Genomic DNA, 22,034 nt, shown 5'->3' on the forward strand with positions numbered 1-22,034 from the left:
TCCAGGCCACACGGCCTGCCGATGTCACAATGCCCACCCACACAGATGCAGACAGAGCCTGCAGCAGCCCCTCCCTCACACAGCTCAGGAGCATAGCACCCACTCACTTCATCCCAGGGGGCTGCATCACAGCCTGGGGCTTTCAGCTCCACATGTGAATGGTTCGTCAAAAGACCAGTGGCAGCAGCTACAACCGAGTCCCAGAAGGGGTCCAGGAGAGCTAGGTTTGGTATGTTTGTGGCTGGCGTTGGAAGCTGGAGACACAGAGGCTTGTCTTGCTCTGTGCTGGACCCAAAGCTGTGGCTTGGGGCTTCCCTAGGACCCTAATGGGGAGGCAAGAGCTACTGAAGTGTTATTGCTGTGAGCGCCTCTACCCTGTGCTCATATAGACTGACCCCTTGCAATGCAGGAGTCATGGCTAAAGAACAGATGGCCATCCAACCTCTGCTTAAAAACCTCCAAGGAAGGAGAGTTCACCACCTCCCGAGGGAGTCCGTTCAACTGGCGAACAGCTCTTGCTGTCAGAAAGATGTTTAGTTGGAATCTACTTCCTTGTAACTTGAAGAAATTGGTTCAAGTCCCACCTTCCAGAGTAGGAGTAAACAAGCTTGCTCCATCTTCCATGTGACAGCCCTTGAGATATTTGAAGATGGCTATCATATCGAGGCGTTTCTGTGTGCAGCTCTGGCTCGCCAGAGCAGCGATGTCACGCTGGCCACGTGACCCGGAAGTGTCTTCGGACAGCGCTGGCCCCTGGCCTCTTGAGTGAGATGGGCGCACAACCCCAGAGTCTGGCAAGACTGGCCCGTACGGGCAGGGGTACCTTTACCTTTACCTTTATCATATCGAGGGTGGTGCTGTGGTCTAAACCACAGAGCCTAGGACTTGCCGATCAGAAGGTCGGCGGTTCGAATCCCCGCGACAGGGTGAGCTCCCGTTGCTCAGTCCCTGCTCCTGCTAACCTAGCAGTTCGAAAGCACGTCAAAGTGCAAGTAGATAAATAGGTACTGCTCCGGCGGGAGGGTAAACAGTGTTTCCTTGCGCTGCTCTGCTACACCAGAAGCGGCTTTGTCATGCTGGCCACATGACCCAGAACCTGTATGCCAGCTCCCTCGGCCAATAAAGTGAGATGAGCGCTGCAACCCCAGAGTCGGCCATGACTGGGCCTAATGGTCAGGGGTCCCTTTACCTTCATATCTCTTCTCAGTTTCCTCTTTTCCAGGCTAAACATAGGCAGCTCCTTGATCATCCTGGTTGCCCTCCTCTGCACACATAACAGCTCATTAACATCCTTCTTAAAATGCAGCACCCAGAACGGGATACAGTACTCCAGGTGGGATCTGTCCAGGTTGGATATAGCCAGTTTGGTGTAGTTTGGCTTAGACTGTGGCCTGGGAGAGACCAGGGTTCAATTCTCCATTTGGCCATGAAACTCACTGAGTGACCCTTAAGGGCCAGTCACTACCTCTCGGTGTCATGTTCCCCCCCTGCCCACTCAGCCAAAGAAGGCCCTTTCTCCTCCTCCTGCCCTGGCTCCTGCCTTGCAGGTGGCACCAAACCCCCTACATTGCTGTCCCCGTCTCCTGGGTCACTGTCCTGGCTTCCTGCCTCCACCACACACACTTCAGAGCCCTGCCAGTCCCTGACACTCAACTTAACCTACGTCAGAGGGCCATTGTGGGAAGTAAATGAGAGGGAGAGGACCTTGTATACGTCACCTTGAGCTCCTTAAAGAAAAAGGTGGCGTATAAATGCAACAAAATAATTAATCAATATATGTGTAAATAAAGTCATATACTCTTAAGACAGCAGTCTCCACTGAGATTCATTCCAAGGAAACCAAACCGTGAGCATGCACAGGAGGAACCCTTGGATTATCTTGTTGCTCAGAAATTGGGATGCACACAACATTGGATTTTGTTGCAGTAAAGGGAAATGATGAGGAGTGTGTGCTGGAAGGTGCACGACGAAACCTCATCTGACTTCTCCACAAACCAGAGTTATGCTCAAACAGGAGAAGCTGCAACCTCCTTGCAAAGGCTTATTTCAGATGGCCATTTTATTGAGCATTCATTCGGATTCTGAGGCAGCAAAACTTTGAACATCAGTTGCTGGAAACCACAGGAAAGGGGAAGTGCTGGTGCTTGCAAATTTCCTAAAGGGATCTGGTTGGCCGCTGTGACAATAGGATGCAGGACTAGACAGACCTCCTTTTGGCCTGATCCAACAGGCTCATATTAGGTTTTTATTTGTTTAAACGACGTTTACAGGATTGGAAAAAAATGCATCCTTTCCAGTGCATTTTCCCATTACTTTCCTTATCACCAAAAGTCCGGGTTTTTTCAGAGGGAAGAAGGCAGGTGGTTTGTCACACAAGAGCTCCAAATCAACTTCTATTGCATAACATGAATTTGTCAGTATGTGGCTGAATCCCACCCAACCACCAGGAACAACCCATATAGTCTGCCATGGTAAACACACTTACTTGGGAACAAATGTAAAAATGTTTATTTTGCAAAATTTATATACTGCTTGATTGTAGCAAAACCTCTAACGGTTTACAAGAAAAAATAAAATTATCAATAAAAGAAATGACACCTTTAAAAATAAATTAAGAGTAAAAGAGATTTAACCACATTGACAACTACAGTGGTACCTCGGGTTAAGTACTTAATTCGTTCTGGAGGTCCGTACTTAACCTGAAACTGTTCTTAACCTGAAGCACCACTTTAGCTAATGGGGCCTCCTGCTGCTGCTGCGCTGCCGGAGCACGATTTCTGTTCTCATCCTGAAGCAAAGTTCTTAACCTGAAGCACTATTTCTAGGTTAGTGGAGTCTGTAACCTGGGTATGTAACCCGAGGTACCACTGTATGTGCCTGGATTGGTTTGCCTAAACAAACATGTTTCTCCTGTCGGCAACTCTGCTGTAGCATTTTGCAATCACTGGAGCTTCTGGATCATGAAGCACAAGGGAAGCCCCACACAGAACGCAGTGCAGTAATCCAGTTTTGAGATCCCCAGTACCTGCACTACTGAGCTTTGTAGGGCTTTTTTTCGAGTAAACATGCCTGCATTGAGCAGTGTCAGTTAAAGAGTTGTCGTCCACGTTTCTTTCGCGAAAGGCCACGAGCAATAGAATGAGAGCGGAGGCCCGTGCCTTCCCAAATGGACCTGGTGCCAAGGAGGCTGATTCCCACATTCTTCGCCCCGGTCCCTTCTCTCTCCAAGCCTCGAAAGCTTTTGAGGAGGCAACAACCGTGGCCAAAATTATTGCACGCTTGCTTGGGCGCTCCGAAGAACAGGGGGCTCGCCAAATGCGCCCTGGGCGCACACATCTAATCGGTGCGCCCAGGGCGCACGGGCAGCCAGGCCAAGCGCGCGGCGTTTCGTGGACACACGCAGCAGCAGTGGCAGCAGCAAGGACCCCTTACGCGAGGAGGGATTGTGACACCGTGCGAGTGGCGCCCGTGCCGTCGGGAGGCGCCACCAGCAGCTGGAGCCGGGCGGAATGGAGAGGAAAGAGCAGCGGGGCGGAGGGCGGCGGACCGACGCCCACCAGGATCCGTGCGAGGGCGAACCCGGGGGCGCTGTGGTACAGCGAACGCAAGTGGTGCTCCTGGCCGGCGAGCCGTGGGGGCCCGAGAGCGGCCAACAGGTCCTCAGCTCCTTCGCGCACCACGTGCTGCCCACAACGGGTGGCGGCTCCCAAGAGGCCCCTGGTGCCGAGCCCACCGCGAAGGCCCAGCAGCAGCAGCAGCAGCTGGGCACTCAGTCGCCGCCCTGCACTTCCTCGGTCGCGCCGTCGGGGCAGCTGACTTTCTTCCTGTGCCGGGCGGCGTCGCTGCGGGAGCGGGCGGCGCGGCTGCGGGAGGTACTGCAGGGCGTGCGGGACCAGAGCCGCGGCGCGCCGGCCGCCCTGGTGGGCGTGATTGTGCAGCCGCGGCCCGAGGAGGAGTACGAAGCCCTGAGTCGCCTCGAGGAGCTGCTCCGCGAGGTCTTCGAAGTCGAGGGCGCCTGCTCTATGGAGATCCACACAGCCGTCTTCGCTCCCGGCCGGCCCGACGGTGCCCTCGAGCTCCGGCGCATCAAGGGCCGCGTCGCCACCAAGCGAACGCGTGAGTAGTGGTCGGGAGGCGATCTGGGTATGCTCGAGGGGGCGCTCTTCGCCGCTTTCAGAACCCCGTCGCTGCACAAGCCTTCTGTGGCACAAGGTGCCTCTGGGCATGCGCGCAGCCCTTGCAAAGCCCCGTCCTGTTTCCACACGAACCGACAAGTCCCCTCCAATGGCTAGTTTAGTCCTCATTCCCCGCAAGGCTTGTTTACTTGCAATATGATGGAGGAGAGTCTTTCTGACAGTGAGATTTGGGGGAGCGGGAAGCACTCTGGGTATGCTCAGGGGCACTCTTCATCACTTGCAACAGCGGAGGCTGAAATCAAACCCTCAGTGGCTGCTCAGGCTTGATGTGGGCTTAACTCCTGCTGTGGCCCAAGCTGCTTCTGGGCATGTGCAGAGTGTCAACCATCCCTTGCAAGGCCCCTTCCACTAGCTATTTTAGTCCTCACTCCCCCCAAGTCTTATTTGCTTGGCACATTTATTTATTACATTAATATACCACTCCCACCCCCACCCCCCGGAGCGTAAGGTGGTGGTGTACCTGGTGCTTCTCCTCCCATAACAACCCTGTGAAGTAGGTTAGGCTGAGAGATGTTGAAGGGCCCATTGTCACCTGGTGAGCTTCCTTTCCAAGTGGGGATTCGAATCCAGGACTCTCAGTTCATAATCTAAGCACCAGCTCTCACAATGAAAGAGGAGAGTCTTTCTGACATGAAATTGGGGGGCGGGGGAAAGAGAGAGAGGGGGGAAAGGAGGCTTCAGGATCTGGCCCTGCAACTCCCAAGCAGTTGTGAGACACTTCCCCCTCCACACCTGTACTCCCAAACCATCTTGAATGCTCCCCTCTGGGGCTGAAAGGTGGGCTACTGCTCAAAAAACTGCCAATCTGGTGGCTTGCTACTAGCTGCGTGGGATAGGAGTCACTCTGTGCGTGCCCAGAGGATCTCTTCTTCAGTATCATTTCCTGTGTTCCAGAAGAGTCAGTGAACACCCAGCAGCCATGGGCAAGCCACCCCAGCACTGACACTTGACCTCACACCCCCTTAAAAAGTCAAAGGGAGTCCGTTCCACTTTCAAACAGCTCTTGCCCTCAGAAAGTTGTTCCAGGTTAATGGAGGCTGATGTGGCTGTTCCTTCTCTTGAGGCCCATATGCAATCAAATCCCCTGCTCAGAGCATTGCCAGGAATGCTTATGCTGGGATTTGTTTTCTGCTTTGATTTATTGTTCTGGGCTTCTTTATATTTTTTCATGTTTTCCTGCTTGTGATCTGCCCAGAGGATGCTGTTAATGGGCATCAATATGGACGATGTTATAAGATAAGTTGCAGCCACTTACCCTGCTGTATAACAAAAGTCTAATCATAGGACAGTGACCTGCCTCCATCTCCCTCTGTGGTTTCCCTCGGGGCAAACTGTAGTGTCCTTGGGGGCGGAGACTTCTCACTTTGCACATTTGTGGTGCTATAGAAAGGAATTGTGTTGTTTTTCCCCCCCTCCACCCTCAAGTGAGCGAAACTTGGACAGACAAATCAAGGTTTATTCAGTTGTTGGGAGCTGCGCTGTCTTTCGGAACAATGGCCTACGGGGGCTATTACTTCTACCATCACCCGCCAATGTAAAGCCTTCTACTCTGCCAGGACTTCTCCCTCCTTACCTGGTTAAGGTGCGTATCAAGGGGAAGGAGGCATCTCCGTAGGAACCTGGGGTGATGATCTTCTGCTCCCAGGGTAAGCAGGGGCATAGCCAGGGGGGCAGCTGCCCTCCCTAAATCAAGTAAATCAATAAAAATAGGAGTAACCAGAATAATTGAAATTGAAATTCTCGCTGAGGTCATTTGGATGATGCTGTGGCACATTCTAGTGACTCAACTGGCAATCCGGCTGAACGATAGGCGTAATTCCGCAAACTGACCAATCACATTGCGGGTAGCTCTGTTCTGGAAGTTTCTCATAGTTTCCAGCATTTTTTCCTGAGAAGGTGCACCTGCAGGGCCTGACCAGTTTCTAAACAACTGGAAGGTTCCCACAGGCTATTTATACCCCCTAAATTAAATCCTGGCTACACCCATGAGGGTTTGAGCTAAATAATAATAATAATAATAATAATAATAATAATAATAATAATAATAATGTAATAATAATTTATTTATATGCCTCCCATCTGACTGGGTTGCCTGTGCTACTCTGGGTGGCTTCAACAAATTAAAACGTCAAACACAGTAAAACATCAAGTATTAAAAACTTCCCTATACAGGGCTGTCTTTCAAGTGTCTTCTCAAAGTCTAATAGTTGTTTATTTCCTTGACATCTGATGGGAGGGGGTTCCATAGGGCGAGCGCCACTACCGAGAAGGCCATCTGCCTGGTTCCCTGTAACCTCACTTCTCGCAGTGAGGGAACCGCCAGAAGGCCCTCAGAGCTGGACCTCAGTGTCTGGGCTGAACGATGGGGAAATAAATGCAAATTCACGCAGCTTGTAGCTCAGGTGGAGAAGCCCTGAAGGAACCTTCTGATTTGGTCCACTAGGGTGTTCCCCCCCCCAAACCACACTCTCCTTCCTTAAAGTGAGCTCCCAGTCGTTCCTTTGCAAGCGGGGCTCGCTTACTATCAGCTGATTGACACTGACAGTGAGTCCTTCTGGGATTACCCACCAGGAACTCCCTGGTGCAGCCAAGGGGCTCGCTGTCAGTGTCAAACAGCTGACTGGCTCTGAAAGAAAGTCCCTTAGAGGGCACAAAGCTGATTTGCGTCAGCTTCAAAGGAGTCTGCTTTGCTTGCAGGCAGTCTGAGAAAGCAGAGCATGCAACTAGTCCCTTTGAAGGCATGCCCTCTATGGCTGCATGATACAGTCCTCGGGCAATCCTGCTCATAAGAGGAGCCCTGTAGCTGGATCAGGCCAAAGGGGGTCCATCTAGTCCAGCTTCCTGTTCTCACTGGGCCAACCAGATGCCTCTTCTGGGGAGCCTCCAAGCAGAACACAAGTGCAACAGCATTTGAGTGCCAGTGGTGCTGGAAGTGGCAGGCGCAAGAGGCTGTGCCCATTTGAGGTGACGATCCCCACGTCTATGGAACACCCTGAAGTCCAAAAGATGCACATCTTTCTAGCCATGTGGAAATTAGGACCTCTTTCTAAGTGTGATGGGCTGGAGATAGATAAATCCAGATCTTATTGTGGGTTTAAGATCCCACAATAAGATGGGAGATTAGATGGCTGTTTATTATATTTTCTGACGCTGATTTCTGACACTAAAAAAAAATCTTGTTTTTAACAGAGATCATTGCACCAGCTTGAGATAATATAAGCTGTCCCAAGGGCTTCTAAGCAGCCAGATACCAGGATGCTCGTTTTGCATATAATGAAATGGAAAAGTCAGAAAGGTTGCAGAAATGTGTTGGCACCACCCATTGACATGTTGCTTGCCCTAGTGTGTTTGATCAAAGGAAGTCCCTTGGTAAGGGAAGGCCCATAGCTCAGGGGCAGAGCCCCTGCCTTGCATGCAGAAGGTCTCAGGTTCAATCCCCAACAGCATCTCTCCACCTGAAACCCCAAGTGCTTCTGCCATACTCAGTTAGATGGATCAAGGGTCTCACTTGATATAAGGCAACTTCGTATGTTCCAATTTATTATATTCCTTTATTCAGAACCATGTGGACTAGAATCTTACCTTATGGAAAGGCAGTAGCTCAGTGGCAGACACTTTGCATGCACAGGTCCCAGGGTCAAACCCAGAAACATCTTCATGTAAGACTGGGAATGTTTCCTGCCTAAAACCCTGGAGAACTGCTGCCGGTCAGTGCAGATGGTACTAAGCTAGATGGAATAATGGTCATACTCTGTATCTTATCTGCACCTGCAGATAGTTGATTTTAGACGTGGAATATAAATCTACCAAAATCATTTTCTTAATTCACCTGAATCCTTATTGCAAGTTAATTACCGGAAATCTAAGTAAGCAATTGTATGAACTTGTTAATTTTTGTGAAGACATTATTGCTGTTTCTATTAGATGTATTATTAGTAACTGTAAGTTTTTAAAGCAGTTTTTAATGTTGCATTTTAAATTGTTGTAACCTGGTCCAGGTACCCTAGTGTGAAGGGCAGATTAATAATAATAATAATAATAATAATAATAATAATAATAATAATAATAATAATGTATTGTGACAATGAGGCATGCATATGGCTGATCATTTTGTACTTTTCTATTGTGAACCACCCTGGGCTCTCCAGATGAAAGGTGGTATACAAGTGTAATAAACAATGGCCATAATATAACTCTGTCTTTGTATCTGTTAATATTTCTCTCTATTAATATTTGCCCTTGAATTGTTGCCTTTGTCCCCGGCTCCTAATGTGGTGCTTGCATTTCCCTCCCCTTCCCCCGCAGGTCTCGTGTTCATCTGGATTTTCAGCTGTCACCCAGAATAAAAATGTACAAAACCAAAAGGTCTGACCTTGTCTGCATAGGCCAGGGATCAGGAACCTCCTCCTGAAGAAGTTCCCTTGTGGAGAACCTTCCATGTGCCAAAGGTGGGCGGGGCCAGAGGTAAAAGTGGGTGGGGCACAGGTGTGGCGCTTGGCCTTTGTATAGTGGTCTGCATTTCAGCCACGGAAAAGTCAGAGGGTTCTACTCCTCTCTCCATCCTGCACCTGGGATGTGAACAAGGGGCAGCAGCATCACAGGTCAATGACACGTCCCAGCCAGGCAGGGCTGGAGAGGGCAGAAAGAGGCTGCATTCACATGGTCGTCGATTCCATTTCCCCGACTTTCCCCTAACTCTTAATTTCCACATTGTATCGGAGCTTTCCCGCAATGGAAAATGGCACATGTTTAGTACTCATTTCCATGTAATTGGCATTATGTATCTTAACACTTGCAAAGCACTTTGTTAACTGCTGCCCATGCATTAAAGGATAAGACAGTCCTTAGCTGCAAGCTCACGATGAAACGGATGCAGCACAAAAGGAAAAAGGAATGGGGAGGGTAGAGGAAATGAAACATCGGAGCAGCTGCTCCTACACTGGTTTCCCCCTTGCTGTGACGATCTTCTTGAGAGACAGGGGATGCAGCCCCACAGACAAAAAGTGGGGCAACTGAAAAGGTGGGGGTGGAAAGGGAACCATTTGAAAGGGAGGAGGAAAGTAGAATGTCCTGGAGGGAGAAAAAAGTGTGAAATTGCATGTACTGTATGAGGACAAAAAGGGAGAATAGGCATATGTATCAAATAACGGGAAATGGCAAAATGGCATAATTTTTCATATATTTTACCCGCTCCCCCAACCACCACCAGATCACAGATCATATCTATCTCCTTTAACAAAACCATGTAAATCAGGGATCTGGTGCATTGCAGCAAGACCGTGGTGTGAAACCGTCCACAGATTCCACAGACTGAACCCTCATAGGATGTGTGCGTATTTTTATGAGAGATCTTTGCAAAGTCGTCATCCTTTGGAAAGCTGCCACTATTGTGCCCTAAGATGCGCCCTGGAATTTGTTGCTGGTTTTAAGGAGTTGTTTTAACTGATAATTTTATGGTTTCATTTTCTTCATAAACTGCTTTGAGGTGGTTGGGGTTTTTTTTTACAATCAGGCAGTGTATAAATTTTATGAAACAAGCGAACAAGCACATCAGGCTTGCCCCTCTATCCATTTGTTCCACCATCCCCCTTTCTAGAGGTATTCTGAGATCAGTGATCATCATCACATACTGGGACATTCAATTCCTCCTGCTCAATGTGTAACATGGGAAGAGCCATCTCTTCATTTCTGTGATCAATATATGTAGGAGACTTTCAGCATGCAGTGCCCAATCTGCAAGAGGCACAATGTCCACAGAGGTATCCTGACTGTTATAGGTGAGTCCTCAGGATAGAGTAGTGTTACACACCAACCCAATCTCTGGGTGGTAAGAAAACCCAGGGGTTCCAAGTACAGCTGTACCTTGGAAGCCGAACGGAATCCATTCCAGAAGTCCGTTCAACTTCCAAAACGTTTGGAAACCAAAGCACAGTTTCTGATTGGCTACAGGAAGTTCCTGCAGCCAATCAGAAGCCGCGGAAGACCCGTCGGATGTTCGGCTTCCAAAAATAGTTCGCAAACCGTAACACTCACTTCCAGGTTTGCGGTGTTCGGGAGCCAAAAAGTTCGAGAACTAAGCTGTTTGAAAACCAAGGTACGACTGTACTTACCCAGGGTTTGGTTTCCTTGGGACAAAGGTCAGCAGAGACTGGGGTGTCCTTAGGCTATATGCTCTTATTTACACTTATATACAACACATAGAAAACTAAATAGGCCCAGGAAGCAGTATTTCAATACAACTATGGTCGAAAGCTTGGCAGACCTGTGATTTTAGTGTCGATCATCAGATGATGCTAATATTACTGCATTTACTTGGACTTGGGTTTTTTTTACCCATGTGCAACTGCACTCATTCTGCGTGCCTGTTTTATAGTTTTGTTTCTCAACTTTGATTTTTTAAAATCTGTTGTTATAACTGTTCTCTCTGTTCTGGTATACATTATAAAATGAAACAAATATATTTGCAAAATAATAACAACAATCCCCGTGTTTAGCAAAGCAAGCCTGCTAGCATCCTCTGTGGTGCAGAGGTGAGTATTTGGAGTCATTAAGAATCCAGACAGCAATGGTGGATTCCATCGCCGGATTTCCCCCCTCGGAACAGAACATCAAAGATCTTGAGAGCTCCACAGAGAACTGCTGGTGGAACTCCCCTGTTGCTAACAATGTCTCGGAGAGTTCTAGAAGGGCTCTGTGGAGGTGGCAGTTGGAGGCCATGTCCTCTGAGGGCAACAAGCCAGACTGAACCTCAAGATGACGTACCCCAATCGAGGGCTGCTGAAGGCAGCTATGGGACATTACCTGACCGAGAGCGCCCGGACGGCGCTCGAAGCTATGGAACCGGACGAAGACGTTGTAGATGTGAGTGCTGACACCACCCTCTTTTGGAGCTGGAGTCAGGGAGGGGGAACCAGCAAGAAATGCAAGCCGGGGAGGGGAAATCTCTGATTCGTGTTCCTAGGCTAGGCAATGGACAGTTAGTGGTCCACCTGTCCACATTATGGGACCTAAGATCAATCTGCTTCTGGGGGAGGTTTGCTCTGTGTCCCACCAACCCACCCAGAATCCCCCAACCTGATGCCTGGGGCTGATGGGAATCAGAGTCCAAAAGGTCTGAAGGATGCCAGGCTAAGGGCCGGCCACCTAGACCACTGACACTCTGAGCACAAAGCTGTTTGGCCTATCCCATGCCCAATACGCTGGGCAAGCAGCAGAGTAGCTATGTAGCTTGAAAACATGTGCCTGAAAATAAGTGACTGGAACTTTGTGGTGTGCTTCTGGAGCTGCAGTTGTGTGAAGCAATTGGCAGTACCACGCACACACTGGCGAGGCGTGGGTTTTTTGTTGCATCCTCAAGAGACCTTTCTAAAGAAACCCTAAAATGAATGGGCTACTGCAGCAACTCTCCCTGCTGACACGTGGATGTTTTGACTCTTCCAGATGGGGTCTGGGAAGCAGATGCCAGCCGTGGAACCCAACCAGATCCTGGACATGCCACTCTTTACCAAAATCCCTTTCCTGCCAGGCTCAAACACTATGTTCTACAGGACCAATTTGGGTGAAAAGGTGAACAGAGGACATCTGCGCGCACACACACAGCAACATTTTAAAAAGGCGGGACTAAAACATCCCACCCACTCACCCCCCCCCCCGGACGAGACCACAGATAATTTAAATCCCAAAGCCTGACTGAGCGGACGGGGAATGGCCCAGTACTTAAAGATGTTTAATGATGGCTTCAAGTGAGGTTCCCTGGGGAAAGTGTTCCGCAAAAGGGGAGCCACTGCTGCAAAGACCGTGCTCCAGTCCTAGACAATAAAGCATTCCAAATAGGCATTGCAGTTAGTTCTGTGGAACCAGCAATGCACCTGGAACTGTGTTGACCCCCCGCTTCAAAGTAAGGTTCCCCAATCAGTCGCCCTCTTGGAATACAACTCCTGACGTCCATGCCAGCTGCGGCTGGTGGGAGTTGTACTCCACAAGCATCTGGAGACCCAACAGCTTGGAGAAGAAGGCTGCTTCGGAGTCTGAGAGATCCTTTGTTAGAATCATAGAATTGTAGAGTCGGAAGGGACCCCAAGGGCCATCTAGTCCAACCCCCTGCAAGGCTGGAATCTCCACTCAAGCATCCCTGACAGATGGCCATCCCACCTCTGCTTGAAAGCTTCCAAGGGAGGATAGTCCACAACCTCCCGAAGGAGTCCATTCCACTGTCAAATAGACCTTGCTGTCAGAAAGTTCTTCCTGATACTTGAATGGAATGTCCTGTCTCATTCCCCGACCCTTTTTGATGTATTGCTGTATCTCTGCACAGGAGGGGCTATTGTTTTGTTCTGTTCTTGTTTTTAGCGTGCATTTTGTGTGTTTTTATCTTGCCGTGAACCTGAGATCTTTGGATGAATGGTGGTATAGGAATAATAATAATAATAATAATAATAATAATAATAATAATAATAATAATCCCCAGCTTTACCAGCCATCTGCCACTTTTGACCTGAACGACCCATACTGCAAACTCATGGCACCCAGCTATAAGAGCCTCCACGACCCACACCTGCGTGCCTACTACAAGCGGAAAGACAACCTGCGGAGGCTCAAAAAGGCAGGCCACATCACTGACAAGAACAAGGCAAGTTGAGCTGCTCCAGACATTGATGCTGCTACATCCCTGTGCTTTTCTAGCGAGACAATCAGGACTGCAAAATGACAGATATAGGGGAAAAAACACCACCATGCCAGAAACAGTTTTTTACAAGGCGATGAACAAACAACACCATTGATGTCACCTCAAAACAGCCTAGAAGTCGTATTAAAAGCTGCAAATCCTATAGAAAAAAAAATCTTAAAGGAGTAGGGCTGTAGCATATCCAGGTAGGGCTGTGAGAGACTCTGTGCTTGTAACCTCACAGAGCTGCTGCCAGCCAGTGTGGGCCATACAGAGCTAGATGGATTGATAGGCAGCTTCCTGTGTTTATATTTATATCTGTCTTCTCTCCAGAGCCATGAGGACTAGAATCTTAGGGGAAGAGCTGTAGCTTCTGAGTAAACAGATTTCAGACAGGGACTTAGGATGTCAACACTGTTGGTGGGGAGCATGGAAGTGCACAGAGGGCTCTTGAACCTTTTCCCATGGTGGCTCAGAGATGGAAAGAAGATAAAGTCCCTACCAGAGAAGAATAGCAGATTAAGTTGATGGATTATGCAGAAACGGCTAAAATGACCAGAAGAGTCAGAAATCAGGAAGACCAAAATTTTAATAAGGAATAGGGGAAATTTATAATTTATCTTAAAAACCATCTTAAACAGCTAACATCGTTAGTAGGATTGGAATAACATAGTTTAATGGTGAATTTTGGACATAATGGAGATGTAAAAGATCTGGATTATCATGAAAGATGCAGGAGGAAATAATTAACAAAAGGACCCACAAAGGGGAGGAGGTCCAAGAGATTCCTTGGAATCTTGTTTTTATGTTGTATGTTGGATATGTGATTGTAAAACTTTAATCTGAAAAACCAAATAATTTTTTTTTTAAAGAACCTTTCCCATGGATGCCTGACTCCTTTTTGCCTCCTAGGTGGTGTGTACCCTGAAGGAATTCAATGAATACAGGCAGTACCTGACCTCCCTCAAGCTGGAATTTGAGAAACACTACATCAGAGAACAGGCAAGTCATGGGGCCATTTTTTAAGATCTCCTTCTGCCTCTGCTCAGCTGCTACTAACAAAGAGCATATTGCAAACTTGATAAGAGGCATGACTTCCTGCCTAGCCTACCTCACAGGGTTGTTGTGAGGATAAAATGTGGACGGGAAAACCATGTGCACCATCTTGGGCTCCTGATGTATACAGTGGTACCTTGGGTTACCACTGTAATTCATTCCGGAGGTCCGTTGTTAATCTGAAACTGTTCTTAACCTGAAGCACCATTTTAGCTAATGGGGCCTCCCGCTGCCGCCATGCCGCTGGAGCACAATTTCTGTTCTCATCCTGAAGCAAGGTTCTTAACCCGAGGTAATATTTCTGGGTTAGCAGAGTCTGTAACCTGAAGTGTATGTAACCTGAGGTACCACTGTATTGTGCTTTGTTTGGTCAGAATTGAGTATACGCTTCCCGAGTTAACACCAAATACATTACCTCTGGTAAATGAGCCACTGCAGCCGCTGGACGGCCATGAAAATTTGTGTCCCAGGCTTTTTAGATCCGTCTACCCCATGTACTACTATCTGAAACCCAAGGGGCGCATTGGTTGCTGGATGTGAAAAATATTGGCATTGTTTTAAGCTCTCCTACCCCACTAAATTGGTCTGACGCGTTCCTCTGCTCACCCAACCCCAAGTGACGACTTGCTGGCAGCAATGTCCCAAGAAAAAGCCCTGATGCCCACTTCCCTCTAACCCTCTGAATTCCAGAAAATGCTTGAGAAGCAGATCACCAAGCTCCAAGACACTCAGCATCTTCCGGAGGCCGCTGACACGTCGAAATATCGCGACTGGATGCTGAAAGAGGAGAGGCCCACAATACAGGAGCAGGAGACCGTGATGCGGAACAGGTGCCCGTAGGAGATGGGTAGGGGGAGGAGTCTTGAGGGCATTTTTGCACATGAGGTCCAAAGCGGACCTTTGTGCATTTTGCAGAGTGACACCACAAAGCCAGCCTGCCCCGCTTGGGCCTGGTGCTCCTTTGAAGCCTCTCTTGCAATCCTCTTCTGCATAAACAGCAAGAAAAAACAGGAATTAAAAACAGGAGAAATGGGCCGAAACAATGAACTGCAGGTCGTAAGAGTTGGAAGGGACCACAAGAATCATCTAGACCAGTGTTTCCCAACCTTGTGCCTCCAGCTGTTTTTGGACTACAATTCCCATCATCCCTTGCCACTGGTCTTGCTAGTCAGGGATGATGGGAGTTGTAGTTCCGAAACAGCTGGAGGCACAAGTTGGGAAACACTGATCTAGACCAACCTCCTGTGATGCAGGAATCTTTAGCTCAAAGTGGGGCTCAAACCTACAAGCAATCAATCTCTTACCGTTCCACAAATTGGTTTGGGGCCACTAGAGGGCATGCGGGGAGGGGGGGAAATGAGCTTTCAGCTTTACATCAAGTTGCCGACCTCCAGGGCCTACCTGAAGTCCCCAGGTTAGCCGAGAAACTAGAGGAAATGGGGTGAGGACCAGCCAAGCCATTCTAATCAATCCTTTGCCTTTTTTCTTCAAAAAGATATTTAGAGTTGATTAACCAGGAGCTGGAAAAACTGGAGCAGTTGGCAGAAGAGAACCGACAGCTCGCCTTGGCTCAGGACGACAAAAAGAAGCAAGGCTTGGAAAAACGCAAGCAGCTCCTCCTACGGAAGAAAATGGAAGAGGTAACCACAAAGGGAAGCTGGAACAGGAGGTGGCACCCATCCTCATTCACCCTGGCCACTGGGGCTGCTGGGAGTTGGGTCCCCTTTGCTGTTTTACACCCAGCTGAAAACAGGGACAGCCCAGAATCAGGTGACCAACGGCTGATGAGTCTTTGTTTCCCAGGAATGGAGGAAGAAGGAAATGCTGCTCCTGATGAAAATTGGTGACGACGTTAAACGGGAAGCAAGGATTGAAGAGCAGAGGAGGAAGAGCAAGGAAGACAAGCTGAAAAGGGTAAGTGGAAGAGGGGCAGGGAAGGCGGCTGGCAGCTGTGTGGGTCTTGGCTGACATCTGAGCGGTCATGGTAGGGTGCCACAATCAGCTGAAAGGAGATTCTGCCCAGCATTCCATCTACGTAGTTCTATATTATCCAGAAGTTCCCATCCTCCTAGCCAAGACCCTTCCCTAATGTTTACCCAACAGCAACCTTTATTTAGCAAAGGCCCCCCTGCAATGTTAGTTAAAAGTTTATTCCTTTTTTCAAAAACAAAATGATTTTCATTTATATACATTTCAGTAGCAATTTAACAATAATTCAGACATTTCAAATATCGACTTCCTTCCTCCTTTTCCTGTGATTTGTTAAATTTTATATCACCATTCCCTGCATATTATAAGTTATATTAAATCATTCTTTTATTCATCTATTTTCATATATCTATATTTTAAAAACTGCAGGTTATTACAATAGTCCTGCCAATGTTTTTATCTGTTTGCAATCCTTTTGTAAATATTCAATATACCATTTCCATTCCTTCATAAAAAGTTTGTTATCCTGATTTATTATTCTTCCAGTACGTTTTGCCATAAGTTTTTGTATCCATTCTTCTTTCGTCGGAATTTTTTTTTTATTCCTTGTACTTCCTATCAAGCATGGAGTACAGAGTTGTCTCTTAAGTGTCCTTCAATTGGTCAGTTCCTGTTCATTACGTAGGGAATGATTTAATTACTGGCTTCCTTTCACTTGCTCCCCTTTGGTATAGCAAAATTGCTCTGTTTAGACTGGAGAAATTAGAAATTCATCATAGAAAACAGACAGAAGGTACCGATGCCCAGTTCATAGGGGCAAAATCTGGCAAATCATAGAATTGTTAGATCGTCTCTAGTCCAACCCTCTGCAATACAGCAGCAGGGGATTGAACCTGCAACCTTGGAGTTATTGGCACCATACTCTAACCAACTGAGCTATCCAGCTGATCATCATTGGGCAGTTGCCAAATAACTTGGTCCATGAATTACACCCAGTACTTGCTGTTGGGTTTTTGTGTGTGTGTGTTCCAGCTAGGCATGCTTAGTGGGCCCCCCACCCCCAGGCATGCAAACTAAGAATTCTCTCATGCTGCTTCTGTGTGTCTATGGTGCAAAATGAAAGGGGCAGTGCCTTTGCCAGTTTGGGGGGGCCCCCAGCATCCCCCCTTGGATCCAGCATGATGAAAGGTTGCAAAGGACCCTGGAATGAATCCCGAAACAGTGACGGGGCTCTGCCCTTTGTGTACCCTGCAGAAACAGAACATGCTTGAGAAGAAGATGGCTCACCACTTGAGGAAGCTGCAGGAACGCTTCCAGAGAGAAGGCTTCTTGCTCCCTCCTGACAAGATGGTCCACACGATGGATGTCGGAGATCGGGGACCCCCAGCTAAAAAACGAGGTACATGGCCAGGAATGGCTTTCATGGAATGACCACTTGCTTCTCTCTCTCTCTCTCTCTCTCTCTCTCTCTCTCTCTCTCTCTCTCTCTCTCTCTTTCCTCTCTCTCCTACTTCCTCTTCTCCTGGAATGCTTTCAAGTCTCCCTAAGGTACCCCTGGACAGTGGCGTAGCGTGGGTTGTCAGCACCCGGGGCAAGGCAAGTAATTTGCACCTCCTAACCTGTGGATTTGCGCCCCCTAACCCCCAGATGTTGCGCCCTGTGTGGCCGGCCCCCCTGCACCCCCCACGTTACGCCACTGCCCCTGGACAAACCATTTTTTGTGCCCCAATCCTGATTTTCTCACTCAAGGCTTATGCGTAGGTTAAGCTATGTCCTCTCTTTATCCATTCCAGTTTGCTTCCTTCCTCACTTTCCTAGCTGCAAAGAATCTACTGTTGTCTTTAAGTAGATTTGTTGCACTGCTTTTAAGAACTTTTGCAGCTGTTCCCTGTTGCTGGTTTAGATGATACACTATATAAGTTTCCTTTTTCTTTTTCTTTTCTTGCCTTATTATTTATTTCATAAAATTTATACACCACTTGATTGTAAAAAATGACAACTCCCTCAAAGCAGTTTGCAAAAAAAGGTGAATCGGTGAGATTTTCAACAAGAAAAATTAACATGTAGAATTTAAGCTGTGTGCCTTTTGTTTTGATTGATAAACTGCTGAGAGAGTCCCACTGAAATATGAAACCCAGTGCTTTTTTTCGGGGGTTGGGGGTGGTACGCTGGGGTACGCATACCCCTAAACATTTTGTGAATCTTAGTTTGGTCTCATTGAGGGGCAGTATTTCAATATGAGTAGGGAAATGAGAGTACATCTAAACATTTTTTAAGAAAAAAAGCACTGTCCATGACTAAAGTTAAATACATTTCCTGCATGTCAAATGCAGAGGCTAAACGCCACATTCGGGGGCTTTTTTTGCTCCGCCATAGACATCTCAGCTATTTTAGAGGCTGACTATGATTATGATTATGGTTATGATTAAAGACTCCTCCTTGCCCAAGACAAGCACCGAGGAGGCCAGTAAGACCTCAACAATTGAGAGGAAGTCCACCAGCCTCCTGGACAAGAAAGGACCAGAGCTTCGAAAAGGTACATTCTGCTTTTTTGGGGGGTGCGGGAAAAGGAACTGGTAGTGGAATCAAGGCTAGGGGCCCTCCAGAGAAAGACAAATGGTGTGCTTCACACTTGTCCAAAGCCCCCTGCCCGCTGCCCATCTTGCAAGGCCGTTCACTCCTGCCTCTTCTCCTTCTCTGACCTATCCCAGTTCCGGGAGGAAGCACCAGTGCGACCAGGCTGGGGAGCCAATTGTCCGCTGCCAAAGGGAAGAATGGGACTAAGCAGTCCATGACAAGCCTCTTAGCCTTGCCCAATGCAGAGGAAGCCGCAAGCAAGTCTGCCGCATCCCTGGAGGTGAGTTGACCTGGGGTCAGAATCCAGTGGCCGAGTTGTGCTCTGAAGGCTGCCAACCCAGGAAGAGGGCAGCTGGCCTGGCTGTATGAGGGCCCTATATGTTGGAAACAGTCAACAGACATTTACAATGCATGCAGTGATGGTCACTAGTTTAAAGGACTTAGGAAAGAGGATTGGACAAAATAATGACATGGAGGTTTTGTTCTGCCTCCAGAATAGATTTGAATTACCAGTCTCTGGGGACCTACAAACTGCTTATATATATTAATATGTGGTATATAAATCTTGCTAAATAAATAGTGGGGGAAATATGCTCTCCTTCCCAGTGCTACCTGGAGATGCTATTGGGGGTTGAACTGGTCCTCTTTTGCATGCAATGCAGGAGTTGTTCCATCAGGCCATTCAGCAGGGCCCTTCCTGGGGGAAAACTGGGCTGGGCTGGAGGGTTCTTGAGACTCATCCAGCATGGCTCTTTCTGTGTTCCCATTTGGGCCTGTTGCAGCCTAGTTCCAACCCAAATGAGTCTGTTAAAATGCCTGCCTTTTGTACTGCTTTTTCTTTGCAGCATGAAGGTGCTGTTAGCGAGAGAGACCTACAGAAAGAGATTCTTGAATTGGAGCCAGGTGAGAGGCTCTTCCTAGTCTCATTCTGCAAGGTGGATGAGGGTGCAGGGTATGGACTCTGGGGTTTTCGGTGTCTTTTGCTGAAACACTGGGAGAACTTGGTTTTATTTCGGGGTGGCAGAGACAAGGGCTTAAAGAACTGGGATATTCTTGAACTGATTGATTCAGGGGTTGCCAGCACAGCATCTCTGAGTACAGATGAACCCCCAGAAGCCTTGCCTGGTGCCCATTGGGCAAAAGTCATTGTGGTGTGATGGCTTAAGGTATTGGACTTGTTGGCTGGCAAGCAAAATATAGCTATATAAAAGGAGAATTCCTGGATGCTAAGATCCAAGTTTGGGGTGAGTACTCTTTGGTGAGAGAAGCCCAGCAGAAATTTAAAATCACAAAACATGCTGCAAGCTAAAACATGGAAATATAGGCTGTTATATCTTTAAAATATGCCCTTCTGAGTTCCAAAATAGTCCTCTCTTCCCCCAGCATAGTAAAAGACCATACATTTGGTATGTTAAAAATTGTTCACCTACAAATTCTCCAAATGTCAGATTCATGTGCTTTTTCACACAGCAGTAAAAAAACCAGAGGCATTTGGCTTAGTTACACAGTGGTGAAAGTTCCTAAATTATTGGTATATGAACACAAGAAAGGCTTGTTAGTGCCATGTGGTTAAGCAGGAGCAACCAGATCAAAACCACTTCACATGCTGAGATTCTCTGGTTGACTGGAGTACAACAACAGGCTCGATTACCTTCCTCCCAACGTGATGGGGAGTGATCTAGCTAAACCTGACAGGACAGCTTACTGTGTGACATTAACCCCTTCATGCATTAATTAGACATAAGCATGTTGGTTATATGAGGCTGATTATCCTACAGGACTAAGACCTGGGTGTGACCAGGGTTCAAATCCCCACTCAGCCACGAAACTCCCTAGGGTGATATTGGGGGACAGTTACTGCCCCTCTCAGCCTAGCCTCCATCACAGTGTCATTGTGGAGATTTAATGAGTTGGGGAGAATAATCGTTGGGAAAGAAAATTTAGGTATAAAAAATGAATTCCCTGGATGCCAAGTTCCACGTTTGGGGCAAGTACTCTGGTGAGAGAACCCCAGCCAAGATTTAAAATCATTGAATATGCAGCAAAGCAAAGCGTGGAAATATAGGCTGTTAGAACTTTAAAACATGCCCTTTTAAATTCCTTCCAAAGCTCCCACTCCCCCTAGCAGAAAATAATATGAAACCATGTAGTAAGAGCATAAGAAATTAAAAACAAGTTAAAAGCAAAAGAATTAAAAACAATCATCAGTAGACCATTGTGGGGGATGTATGCTTAATTGGACTGGTGAAATAGAAAAGTTGTCATCAGGCATTTAAAAGGTTGGCAGAGAAGCTGCCTGCTGGATCTCTAGTGGCAGAGAGTTCCACAGGACAGGGCCAATGACACCAAAGGCTCAGCTTGTTCAGTTTGTTTATATTTTCAGGTTCAGTACTTAAAAACAAGTCACCAAAATCTCAAGCTGTCATTTATTTATTTCCTGCCCTTCAGCCTACCATCCCAGGGCAGCTTCCAGCATTAAAACTCACCCATCTTAGATGTCACCTTTTGTCCTGTGCAGTGGGCGAGGCCATCACTGGTCCAGGCGGCGGCAGCAGCAAAGTTTCCTTCAGCTCCGGCAAAGACCTCACATCGCTGACCAGTAACACCAACCCGCCGACAGAGATTGCCTCCAGTGTCGCAGAAAGCATGAATGAGAAAATCACACCCTCTGCCTCTGGCGGAGTCATCAGCAACGAGGGCGGCGTGTCAGGCTGTGGATCGGCCGGTTGCGGAAGCAAGGGGTCCTGTTGCGGATCGGCCGGTTGCGGAAGCAAGGGGTCCTGTTGCGGATCGGCCGGTTGCGGAAGCAAGGGGTCCTGTTGCGGATCGGCCGGTTGCGGAAGCAAGGGGTCCTGTTGCGGATCGGCCGGTTGTGGAAGCAAGGGGTCCTGTTGCGGATCGGCCGGTTGCGGAAGCAAGGGGTCCTGTTGCGGATCGGCCGGTTGCGGAAGCAAGGGGTCCTGTTGCGGATCGGCCGGTTGCGGAAGCAAGGGGTCCTGTTGCGGATCGGCCGGTTGCGGAAGCAAGGGGTCCTGTTGCGGATCGGCCGGTTGCGGAAGCAAGGGGTCCTGTTGCGGATCGGCCGGTTGTGGAAGCAAGGGGTCCTGCTGTGGTTCCGGTGGATGTTGCAGCAACAAGTCTGGCTTTGGCTCAGGCCGACTGTACAGGCATAGTGGGAAAGTGACCGGTGGCTACGATTCCAGTGGCGGCAGCAGCAGCAAGCACGGAGGGAGCGGCGGCAGCGGCAAGGTCCCCGTCGACGGTAAGTTTAATGGCTTGGCGGAGTGGCAGGATCAAAGCTTGACCTGACCATGATCAAAGCTTGACCAGGGAGGAAAGTTGCAGAGCAGATTCTGTGTGCTTGCAAAAGTTTCTGTTTTCCAGGTTCTTAAGCACCCAGGGAGCTTCCCTGAGCGTGGAAATCTCCCTGTTCTAGACTGCCAAGCTGTTCTAGACTGCCAAGCTGGCACTGGAGCAGAAACAGGGGACAGAGTTAGCCCATCGCTGCCACACAGCTTTATGTGAGGCACACACCTTATGCACATGCAGCACGTAAGGAGAACCTGCTGGATCAGGCCAATGTCCCATCTAGCCCAGCATCCTGCTCTCAC

General features: G+C 48.2%; 3 protein-coding genes across 3 annotated transcripts in view; all 3 read left to right on the forward strand.

Annotated features, from left to right (window-relative positions):
• Positions 1–3,448: 3,448 nt before the first annotated feature.
• LOC309357416 (uncharacterized protein) lies at positions 3,449–8,560 on the forward strand. Its single transcript, XM_081889554.1, has 3 exons — positions 3,449–4,116; positions 5,622–5,778; positions 8,502–8,560. Exons 1-2 carry the CDS (start codon positions 3,510–3,512, stop codon positions 5,732–5,734), a joined length of 720 nt encoding a protein of 239 aa, XP_081745680.1. The 5' UTR covers positions 3,449–3,509; the 3' UTR covers positions 5,735–5,778; positions 8,502–8,560.
• A 2,219-nt stretch (positions 8,561–10,779) lies between these two features.
• On the forward strand, positions 10,780–12,850 carry LOC309357429 (fibrous sheath-interacting protein 2-like). Its single transcript, XM_081889571.1, has 3 exons — positions 10,780–11,057; positions 11,637–11,762; positions 12,664–12,850. The coding sequence occupies exons 1-3, from the start codon at positions 10,950–10,952 to the stop codon at positions 12,832–12,834; spliced, it is 405 nt and encodes a 134-aa protein (XP_081745697.1). The 5' UTR covers positions 10,780–10,949; the 3' UTR covers positions 12,835–12,850.
• Positions 12,851–13,266: 416 nt separating this feature from the next.
• FSIP2 (fibrous sheath interacting protein 2) overlaps positions 13,267–22,034 on the forward strand; it is a gene marked incomplete at its 5' end in the record, with an annotated part of 38,024 nt that continues 29,256 nt past the window's right edge. Inside the window, 11 exons of the mRNA XM_081889520.1 lie at positions 13,267–13,281; positions 13,774–13,863; positions 14,608–14,747; positions 15,413–15,557; positions 15,721–15,831; positions 17,101–17,245; positions 18,278–18,382; positions 18,558–18,703; positions 19,269–19,326; positions 20,942–21,126; positions 21,451–21,685. Of these exons, the coding sequence (XP_081745646.1) occupies positions 13,267–13,281; positions 13,774–13,863; positions 14,608–14,747; positions 15,413–15,557; positions 15,721–15,831; positions 17,101–17,245; positions 18,278–18,382; positions 18,558–18,703; positions 19,269–19,326; positions 20,942–21,126; positions 21,451–21,685 (1,375 nt within the window). The remainder of the gene's footprint in view (positions 13,282–13,773; positions 13,864–14,607; positions 14,748–15,412; positions 15,558–15,720; positions 15,832–17,100; positions 17,246–18,277; positions 18,383–18,557; positions 18,704–19,268; positions 19,327–20,941; positions 21,127–21,450; positions 21,686–22,034) is intronic.

This window comes from Podarcis melisellensis (assembly GCF_964234715.1).
Source record: "Podarcis melisellensis genome assembly, chromosome: 15".
In the NCBI taxonomy this organism is placed as follows: domain Eukaryota; kingdom Metazoa; phylum Chordata; class Lepidosauria; order Squamata; family Lacertidae; genus Podarcis; species Podarcis melisellensis.

Bases quoted from the DNA above. Each gene is read 5' to 3' on its own strand.
- LOC309357429 (XM_081889571.1), top strand. From the start codon at position 10,950: ATGACGTACCCCAATCGAGGGCTGCTGAAGGCAGCTATGGGACATTAC. The intron at 11,058-11,636 runs GTGAGTGCTGAC...TGACTCTTCCAG, and splicing joins CGGACGAAGACGTTGTAGAT to ATGGGGTCTGGGAAGCAGAT. The intron at 11,763-12,663 runs GTGAACAGAGGA...AATAATCCCCAG, and splicing joins GGACCAATTTGGGTGAAAAG to CTTTACCAGCCATCTGCCAC.
- LOC309357416 (XM_081889554.1), top strand. From the start codon at position 3,510: ATGGAGAGGAAAGAGCAGCGGGGCGGAGGGCGGCGGACCGACGCCCAC. The intron at 4,117-5,621 runs GTGAGTAGTGGT...TCCACCCTCAAG, and splicing joins CGTCGCCACCAAGCGAACGC to TGAGCGAAACTTGGACAGAC.